This window comes from Chelonia mydas, chromosome 9 (genome assembly GCF_015237465.2).
Source record: "Chelonia mydas isolate rCheMyd1 chromosome 9, rCheMyd1.pri.v2, whole genome shotgun sequence".
Classification (NCBI taxonomy): Eukaryota; Metazoa; Chordata; order Testudines; family Cheloniidae; genus Chelonia; species Chelonia mydas.
In genome coordinates, this window is record NC_057855.1 from 88,299,361 (window position 1) to 88,309,440 (window position 10,080).

The 10,080-nt window shown below is 45.7% G+C and overlaps 1 protein-coding gene across 2 annotated transcripts; it reads left to right on the forward strand.

The window, feature by feature from the left end:
• The first annotated feature begins 86 nt into the window (after positions 1-86).
• STEEP1 (STING1 ER exit protein 1) lies at positions 87-7,716 on the forward strand. 2 transcript variants are annotated; one of them, XM_043522656.1, is made up of 8 exons: positions 193-316; positions 1,225-1,305; positions 1,916-2,033; positions 3,470-3,511; positions 4,124-4,262; positions 4,803-4,892; positions 6,087-6,179; positions 7,205-7,716. In XM_043522656.1, the coding sequence occupies exons 3-8, from the start codon at positions 1,939-1,941 to the stop codon at positions 7,265-7,267; spliced, it is 522 nt and encodes a 173-aa protein (XP_043378591.1). In that variant the 5' UTR covers positions 193-316; positions 1,225-1,305; positions 1,916-1,938; the 3' UTR covers positions 7,268-7,716. The 2 variants fall into 2 exon arrangements, with proteins under 2 accessions (XP_037765086.1, XP_043378591.1); XM_037909158.2 differs by lacking the exon at positions 1,225-1,305 and having other exon boundaries at positions 87-316.
• The last annotated feature ends 2,364 nt before the right edge of the window (positions 7,717-10,080 follow it).

Below are 10,080 nucleotides of genomic sequence, written 5' to 3' on the forward strand. Positions count from 1 at the left end.
CCCCGATCCCCCCCCTTTATACCCTCCCAGGGCAACTCCTGCCCCAGCGTACCCCCCCCCCCCCGCCGGCCCAGCAGCGCTGAGCCCCGCCCCTGCGGGGAGGCCGGCCGAGGCCCCCGCCCTAGGCCCGGCCCGACTCCGACGCAGGCCGAGGGGCAGGGCCTCCGCCGGCTGCGCTCGCTCGGCGCCGCCATGCCCAAGGTGGTGTCCCGCTCCGTGGTCTGCTCCGACACCCGGGACCGCGAGGAGTACGATGACGGCGAGAAGCCGCTGCACGTTTACTACTGTCTGTGCGGCCAGATGGTGCTGGTGCTGGGTGAGCCGGGGAGCGGCTGGGGCCTGGGCGCCTGGGGGCAGGGAAGGGACCCCGGGGGAGGGGGCAGCTGGGACCTGTGGGGAGGGGCAGGAATCTGGGGGGAGGGAGCAGTTGGGGCCTTGGCGGGGAGGAGCAGTGGGGGCCTGGGGGCAGGGGCAGGAACCCGGGGGGAGGAGCAGTGGGGGCCTGGGGAGAGGGGCAGGAACTCGGGAGGGGGCAGCTGGGGCTTTGGGGGGGAGGGGCAAGAACCCGGGGGGAGGGGGCAGTTGGGGCCTTGGGGGGGAGGAGCAGGAATTTGCGGGGAGGGGCAGGAACCCAGGAGGAGGGGGCAGTTGGGGCCTGTGGGGAGGGGCAGGAACCCGGGAGGAGGGGGCAGCTGGGGCCTTGGGGGGGAGGAGCAGTTGGGGCCTGTGGGGAGGGGGCAGCTGGGGCCTTGCGGGGGCGGGGGGACTAAGGGAAAGGACCCTCATCTTGGCCAGGTGTGTCCCTATAGATCCCTGAAGGCCAGAGGCTGGGATGACAGCTGCGTGTGTGGTGTTGTTTGGTGGGTCAGTTTGGCGGTCACAGGTGGGAGGGGATGTTGGGCATCCCTGGGGACTGAGAAGATTTTCAGATGACATGGACGCTTCCCTTGCACTTCAGAATGTGCCTGGGATGGACCAGCTGACCCAATGGCCTCCCCCTACCTTATGACAATGGGGTCCCTGAGAAAATCTGAGTGAGAAGTAGCTCTGCTTTCAGGCCTTTCTTCCTGGCCCTGCCATTCTCTCCCTTCATGGCCTTGGGCAAGTCACTTTCCCTGTATTTCAGTTTCCCCATCTGCAGAGTGGGAGGGATAAAGCTTCCCTAGATCCCTGGGGAGGCTGAGACACTAAATTCATTGATTATGAGACTCTCTGAGTATAAAGGGATGGTAGAGTTCTCTGATCACAGCACTAGAAGACAAGAGCTCCTGAGTCCGCAGCCCATCTCATACTAATTTAAGCCAGGTACTTCAGTTTTCTGGGCATGAAAGTTTGTTCAGAGCTTTGGATATGTAAAGTGCTACAGAGTTGCTAAGTATTAACATTATTAAGTTTTGTCACCACTCTGTGACATCTCTCAATGTCCTCAGTTTCTTAAAATCCTTGTGTTGGGATCCCTTTTTTTTTCCCGTCTTCCCCTCCATCCTTAATGGTTCTGGGTTGTGATGAATCTCCAGCTGAGGTGAGGTAGAGTTTGCTCATTCTGGAGCCCGATGGAGGGAGAAGAAATACGGTACTGCAATGTTGGGCATTCTTCTGTGCCTGGACTTTGATCAGTTAGGTTGCGAAATCACCCAATGTTTGTCACCAGGAGATCATGCAGAAATCTAACAGAGTGCACCAATGCTTTTGTTTGGCTGTTTTTTAGTGTGTGTCGGGGGGGAGATAATTAGGTGTTTAAAGAAAATGTGTGATGAAGAAAGTCACTAGGTATTCACCCAAAAAAAAAAAAAAATTGGCCCTTCAAAGTTTGTGTCTCCATCTCAGATGAACACTCCCGGACAATCAGAACTCCCTCCCTTAGCGATGGATCTGAATCTGCATTCTATAACAGCTTCTCTCTTCACTTCTGTAGACTGTCAGCTGGAGAAGCTGCCCATGAGGCCTCGAGACAGAGCTCGGGTGATTGATGCAGCCAAACATGCCCATAAATTCTGTAACACAGAGGAGGAGGAAAATGTTTATCTCAGAAGGTAGGAAACCTTCTCTTCCTCCATTGGCTTCCTTGACAGTTGCTGTGACACTGTTGCTGTTTGTGCTTCAAATTTTTGGATGAAAATAACTCCTAAAATTGATAACCTGAGTACTGCTAAATCTGAAGTTGTTAACACTGTCATCAGCTCATTTGCTGATATTAAAGAGACATGGTCAAATAGTTCAGGTCCCCATTTGAGCTACTTCAACCGTATGATAGAATGCCATATGAATGCTAATTCTCTTTCCTATTTACCAGAGGAAAAATTACTATTGATGATAAATTAAATTTGAAAAACATTATCTGGCCCTTATTTCATGACCACAACAAAAGCAGACGTGAAGCAAAACTATTTAATCTGAAGTGAGCAGCTTCGAAGAAGCTTGGACTGCCAGCACCCTTGCTGTTGGATTTCTGATAAAAGGAGGCCATTGAGAGCCTATTGTAAATCACTTTTATAAATACATTGGTCACTGCAATACAGAATTGACAGGTTAAAGTGCAGCCTATTTGGGGACCTTGTGCTTTGTTTTCCTCTTCTCTTGGATTTCAGGTAAATTGCAGCACTCCTGCTTTCTAGTCTTGTTGTGACTTTTAACTCTGTTTGGGAATATTAGTATTAAAAATCTCGTACACATTTACATGGCCCTTTACAACATACCATAGACTGAGACACATTCTCTGAACCAAAGAATTTACAATCTAGGAGAGAGAAGACTAAAGGCTTGTCTGTATAGACAGTTAGGTTGTGGCAAGCTGGTGTGTGAATCTATCCGCGGTAGTCAGACAATCACAAATTGTTCATGTGGACCCTGCTGCCATGCACTGAAAGTTCTGTAGTGTGCTTGGCTCTACTCTCATTTCAAAGTGAGGCAGCAGGGTCCATTGAGTCAATTATTGCACAGCAGGCTTGTGTGGGGTAGATTTAGACCCGAGTTTGCTGTGAAGTGTTTATATAGACAAGCCTGAAGACAAAACAGAACAACAGCTCAAGTAAGGAAGGATGTTGAGATTTCATTAGGGATAAAATCAAGGTAGCAAGCCTTTCTTGGAGAAAAATGTTTTAAAAAGGGGTTTAAAAGAAAAGGTGTCTTTGCCCTGGGCCTACCACTACTTCACTATGGTCTGTTGCTGTGTTGTGTCTTCCTGCCTTCTCTACTCCTCCAGCGATTCTAGTTTTATGCCCTATTCATGATCTTTCCCCCATGTCTCTTTTAGTTGGTGCCCAGAATAAGACTATGTATTACCCCTTTATGGATACCTAATGAATTGCAGATCTGTTAGGTATACACAGTCCCCAAGCCACTATCGCATTGCTCATTTGGAGTTATTTCTGTTTACTCTTAGGAGAGTGCATTAGAAACACCTTTAGTATCTAGACAGCAGTAGCTGATGCCTTCCCACTTTTCTGTAAATTCTCTCTTTCTCCCGCAGACCAGAAGGTATTGAGAGGCAGTACAGGAAGAAGTGTGGAAAGTAAGTGTCAGCAGATCAAATCGTATTATTACAGAATAAGAGATGCTTCTTTTTTACTTTTCATTGTGTGTCACGCCCCCTTAGAAATAACGTTTCTTCTTGTAAGAGTAGCTGCTGGACACATGAGATTTTTGACTTGTGTGATGTGATGTGAGTATTAACATTTTGTAATCCTGATCCTGGTCAAGTAGCTGGGGCCAGAATATAAAAAACAGCCTTTTACCAGCACTCCCATTTGTCACACTTTTATTGCGCTTTTTATTTTTGTTGCATTTCTCAATTTGGCAGCTAAGGAAAGCAGGGACAGAGTTGAGTATGTATCACATAATGGAAGGAAAGACCAGACTGTATTATAAAATGGGCTTTTGAGAAAATCTGTGACTCTTCACCTGTTGACATTCTAATGTTTGGTCTATGATCTGTCTCCTTCTTTGATGATCGGTTACCTGAAAAGAAGTTCCAGCCTGTTCAAAAAGGCTATTTAGCTACACTGGACAGTTTGCGGTACAGGCTGTTTTTAGAGCCCGTTTGGTAAATAAACTACAACCAAGTCATCTGAGCATGAGACTGAGATCTGCACTCTTTCACCAGTAGATGTGTTGTTGTTTCCAGGTGTGGACTTCTGCTCTTCTACCAGCACCAGCAGAAGAATGCCCCAGTTACTTTCATTGTCGATGGAGCTGTGGTCAAGTTTGGCCAGGGCTTTGGGAAAACAAACATATACACTCAGAAACAAGAGCCTCCCAAAAAGGTAATTAGACTTAGATGAGTTACAAAGCTATCTTTGCCTTTCGAAAGGGTGTGAATGGACAAAATGACCTAACAGGTCTGGCCATCTCTGCTAGAATGCCTGGCCCCTGTGCTATGTCACTCTAATGATCCCTTCTAGTTTACCTGAAATAGTGGTATTGACTGCATTCAACTTCTGCCAAGGAAGACTAACATGAAGTTTTTGAAACTGGAGGACAGAGGAATAAGGATGGGAAGGGGTCCCTGCACCTGTTAGATCTTTGGCCTAAGCAACCTAGAAGATCCATTTGAAAGCATCTCAGACTCGACACCTGAATATTATCTTCTCTCCAGTTCTTGGTGTTGAGTACACTGATTCCAAGAGCTGGCACTTCTTGGTACCAGCAAACCCATGTGGTTAATCTTACTGTGCCTCCAATAAAAGGCAATACTTAACAGTATGGATTTACAGGAAACGCCTTCAAGGCTATGGAGTAGAGAAAAGTTATTGGTAACACTAATGTGCACTGAACTAAAGCAAAATCTCTTGTTCGTGTCCTAGGTGATGATGACCAAACGGACCAAAGACATGGGCAAGTTCAGTTCAGTCACGGTCTCCACCATTGATGAAGAGGAGGAGGAGATTGAAGCAGTGAGTTTTCTTTGCCCTGCTAATGCCAACAAGATACCAAGTTACACAGCGGTTTTGTTGGGACACCAAATCTAAGTTTTCCAGAAATTTCTTGTCTGAATGGCAACGCTTTCAGTTTAATTCCATTTTAGCCTTTCGGTCTGATCCATACATAAGGGAAATCCATTATTCATCACATAGAAGATTTGAATTTCCCCGGGGAAGTTCAGTCAGACAGAATGCTCAGTTATCCATCTAAGTATTTATATTGTGCTCTTCACTTGAACATTTCTGTGGCTAATAAGATTCATGCCACAGGTGTGGATCATCCTACTAGTACGAGTGAGATAGGTATCTTCTAGGACAAGCTAACAAATAATGCTAGTGAGTTCCTATGCAGTAGCCATCCTCTCAGCACTGTCTTCCTCTCTATTCTAGGAGGGCTCCTTAATGTACTTTTCCCTCTGTGTAGCAGTTTGAGGGGAATTGTGACCTCATTCCTGCCTCTGCTTCCTTGTCATTCTCCTCAGTTTATTTTGCATTCTGCAATGCTCTTGATTGAAATGAATGGGTGATCTCAAGTCAGGTGGGTTCAGATTACCTGCATATAGATAAGCAGGTAATTAATATATTTAATATGCAGATGACAGTCTCCTCATATGGTAGTATTAATAGTCTCCCATCTGGTAACACAGAATCCTTTTGCCCTTATGATCTCCCCTGAACCACCTCTGCCATGCTAATGAAGAGACCTGGTACAGAGCACACATTACATATCAACCTTTCTTGATTGCATTTTGCGCTTACCAGCCAGAACACGGTGGTGATGACTGCAGTTGGCCAGTGGCTTGTGGTCCTGATTCTTTACTTCCTGTTCTAAGCTGCTGTTACCATGCACTTTAAACAGCAGGCGTGCTGTGCCCTAGAGGTGACTGTATTTCAGTGGCACTGAAACCTATCACTTTATAGTTTGCCTGTCAATCTGAGGCATTTTGAGATCTTTTTGGGAGGACAAAAGATATACAGCAGCAAGCATTATAGCACAATGGGGATCTTTTGACAAGTTCAGGCCCCACACTAAAGTTGGGTAGTGCTCACATTGTCACTAACTTTATACTCTGCTGGAAATTGATCCTACCCATCTCACTTATCAGATCAGTGAGGCAGTGCAGTTCTGGCCTACAGTATAACACAGTGACACTGTATATTTTTCAGCGAGAGATTGCAGATTCCTATGCACAGAATGCTAAAGTGATTGAGAAGCAGCTGGAACGCAAAGGCATGAGCAAAAGGAGGCTGCAGGAACTGGTAAGTCTGTTTTGTTTTCAGTGCATTGTTGGTGAAACTGTATCTTTGTGGGGTGTCCAATTCCCTTGGATCTGTTGGCAGTATACATAAGCAGCATATCTTAATACCCTACAGTGGGTGTACAGAGTTCATACGCAGCCTTGGGCGTGGGCAGTTGTTAAGCTTAACAGTCCAAATTATTTATCCTTTGCATTTTTAACTTGAATTGAAAAAGTTATTAAATAATAATATTAAGAAAATCCACACAATTATTGTAGGTTTTCCTCCAGTTGTGTAAGCTCCTGTTGTTAGACATCACCATATCTTACCTCTCCTACCCGTCCTGTGAGGAGAAGACTGTTCTGTAGAGGTTTTCTCTCGTCCTCTAAAATTGAAGATCATAGAAAATTATACATAGACCTACTCAAAAAGGGTAGTTTATAAAACACAGTACAACCAGGGCAGCCTCTGAGGCCAGATAGCCAATGAATGGTCAGATCAGAGCTGGGGGAAATTATCCCAGAACTTGACCAACAGAATGTGCCTTACATTGTGTCCTCAAGCCTGCCACACTCAGGCTTTAGCGTAGGCTACAACAGGGAGTAAGTTACAGAAAGGAGGGCCTGCCAGTGCAGTAGCTCCTCTGCAGTCCTGCAAAGGACAACCAACAGTAAGAACATGCTCAGTGATCTTAACTATGGCAACAGGCTTATAGAAGTTGGAGATGGGAAAGATTTACTAGATTATCTAGCTCACCTTCCTGCCAGTGCAGGATATAAAGTGTGAGATGGCCTCTGACGTATCTAATACCAGACCATTTGGGGCTTCAAAGATTGAAATCCACCTTCTGATTTGCACCCAGAAACAAAGAGGGTAGTGAATGAAGAGACTTGAAGCGTTTTGTTCTGCACTTAGCTGTTAGGTGGCTGCCTGCTGCATTAGTAGTGCTCAGACCAGAAGATCGTACCTCAGAGTGCTGGAGAGAAAGTTACTCAGGATGATGTTCTTGTGCAGAGTTTTCATTCTGTTCCAATTTTTCTAATCAGGCTGAGCTGGAAGCCAAGAAAGCCAAGATGAAAGGAACCCTGATAGATAATCAGTTCAAATAAAAGGAACCCACATCAGATCATGCTCAGGCAGCTGACTATTTGGAGAGGGAGGATAACCAAGAGCAACTCCTGAGACTCCCAACAGAGAATTCAGTCAACCCTGCAGATCTTAAGTACAACTTTTAAGAGCCATGCATTGAAACCAGCTTGGAAGGTACCACTGTCTCTGCTAGAGGCTGTACTTTGATCTCTGGTATTTTAATACACTGAAGGACTTCCAGGACTTTTTTTAAATTACACTTCTGTGCACTCCCGAGTGTTTTGCCTGACTTTTGGGGTAACATCTGTTCCAGGGGAAACCCTCTGCCAGGTGTGTGCATGGAATTAAGACACTGTTACAAAAGATCAGTGTGTGTTATTTTCAGATGTACATAAGGTATTTACTGGACTCTTAGATGTTTAGGTAAAGCAATAATCTATGCACAGCAAATAAATCCCTTATAAAGTAAGTTGTCCATGTTCTTATTTAAAAAACAAGTCTTCAAATCATGCAGTATATACAAAGGGAATTCTCACCCTAGCACAGACTGGAATGGTAATAATCTATACAAATCTTCAACATGTTTACTTAACTGAAAATCTTCACTGAACAGACTTGAAACAAGGTCCAGTGATGCAACACGATTGGTAAGCAGTGTGTGTTTGAAAACGCCCAGCTGAATTCTTCTAAAATCATAGGAATTGCTGGGTTCCCAGCACTTTTGAAAACTAAGCCATTTGGGTGCCTAACTAAAGGTACTTAAGAGTCCCTACTTTTGAAAATCGGAAAACAGTGGTGATCAAAAAGTTTTTAAATTCAGTTTTAACAACGAATTGGTACAGATGTGGCAGGGTGAAGTCCAACCCTACCTTAAATGACTGAAAACAAAAAGTGGCTCTACCGATGCCTTCTTTAAATTAAAGAATGCAAATATAAATATCCTAGGACTTCAAAAAAATCCATTGACTACCACTTTTAACTTGACTAGTACTTCTGTCTCTAAAGTCTAAGCAATCTGTTACCCAAAATGTTGTTAGTGTTTAGACTTATAATGAGTAAATGGATAGGAAGGAAATTTAGAATGTAATTACTATTAACTATGCACTGAAAAGACAATAAAAATTCATATATAATCAGAGTTTCAGGTTAGAAGGGATCACTGGATCAGCTAGTCCAGTGGCTCTCATTTTACTGGTGACCCCTTTCACATAGCAAGTCTCTGAGTGCGACCCCCGCTTATAAATTAAAAACACTTTTTTATATAGTTAACACCGTTATTAATCCTGGAGGCAAAGCAGGGTTTGGGGTGGAGGTTGACAGCTCATGACCCCCCGTGTAATAACCTCGTGACCCCCTGAGGGGTCCTGACCCCCAGTTTGAGAACGCCTGATCTACCCCCTGAACCACCTGTATACCAAAGGCCCCCTAAGCCACCCAGCACCAACACACTAAACCAACTACTGGAATTAGACCCACATATCACAGCCCACAGGAGACTAAACTATTATGTGCCACAGGGAGAGAATAGGAGGAACCAAGATGCACCAATGCCAAGGCCCCTGCAATGTCAGGGAATTGATTAGGTGAGATATAGCCACAAAAATCCTGGCAAGTGACCTGCACCCATATGCTGCAGAGGAAGATGAAAACTCCCCAAGCTCATTGCCGGTCTGACCTCGGGGGGAAGAATTCCCACCTGACCTCAAATAGGGCAATCAGTTAGACCCTGAGCATTTGAACAAGAACCAGCCAAGCAACAGAGAGAGCATGCTCAATGCTGCCTCAGAGCCCTGGCCACCCAGTCCAATGTGCCAGCTCCAGCCACGGCCCCCTCTGATGCTAAAAGGAAGGAGACCAAAAACAACCCTCTGCTCGTTAGAAACGTTCTTCTAATTTTCAGCCTGAATTTGTTCATGGCCAATTTTGTGCCAACATTGTCCTTTAGCTTAAATAGCTCTTCACCCTACCTCTTGTTTATCTCCAATGTAGTTATAGAAAGCAATCATATCCCTTCTCGGTCTTCTTTCTGCTAGGCTAAACAAGCCAAGCACTTCCCATCTCCTCTCGTTAGATAGGCCCTCCATTCCCTGCAACATCCCAGTAGCTCCTCTCTTCCCCTGTTCCAATTTGAATTCCTCTTGCTGAACATGGGTGACTAGAATTGTACGCACTGTCCCAGATGAGGTTTTACCAGTGCCTTGAACAATGGTATTAATACTTCTCTATCTCTTCTGGAAATGCTTTGCCTGATACGTCCAAGAATCACATTGGTTTTTTTCCCACAGCTGTACCGCATTGGGGCTCAGCCAGCCTGTGATCGACCTACACTCCCAGAACCCTCTCCCCCTTCATTGCATCCCACTGATTAAACCCCCAGCTTGTAGCAGAAATTTGTATTAGTCCCAGGGGCATGCACAAGGGGCGGCAATTAGGGACCTGTCCCCCCAATAATTTTCAGGGACACAGAACTCATCTGGCCAGGGGCTGCAGTGGGGAGAGCGAGCTCCTCCGGCCCCGGCTGCAGGAACTGACAGCTCCTCTGGCCCCGGGGCTGCAGCAGGGACACAGAACATGCCCCTGCAAAAGGAGTCAAATTTTTAATCCTGTGCATTTCCCTGGTCTGCAGCCTGTTTCAGAGGCTCATTAGTTAGAAAACACCAGCGTTGTGTGTAACAGATGGAGAGGGCAAGAGAAATAGTGACTAGGTGGAGCTGTACCAAAGGGCATTGGCTTTACAAAGGAGTCAGAGAACTTGTCTGATTGTGGTACCACAGTCCAACCAGCAGAGGGCCTTACTGGATAGAGTCAATAAAACTGAAAGAAGGGTGTCTTA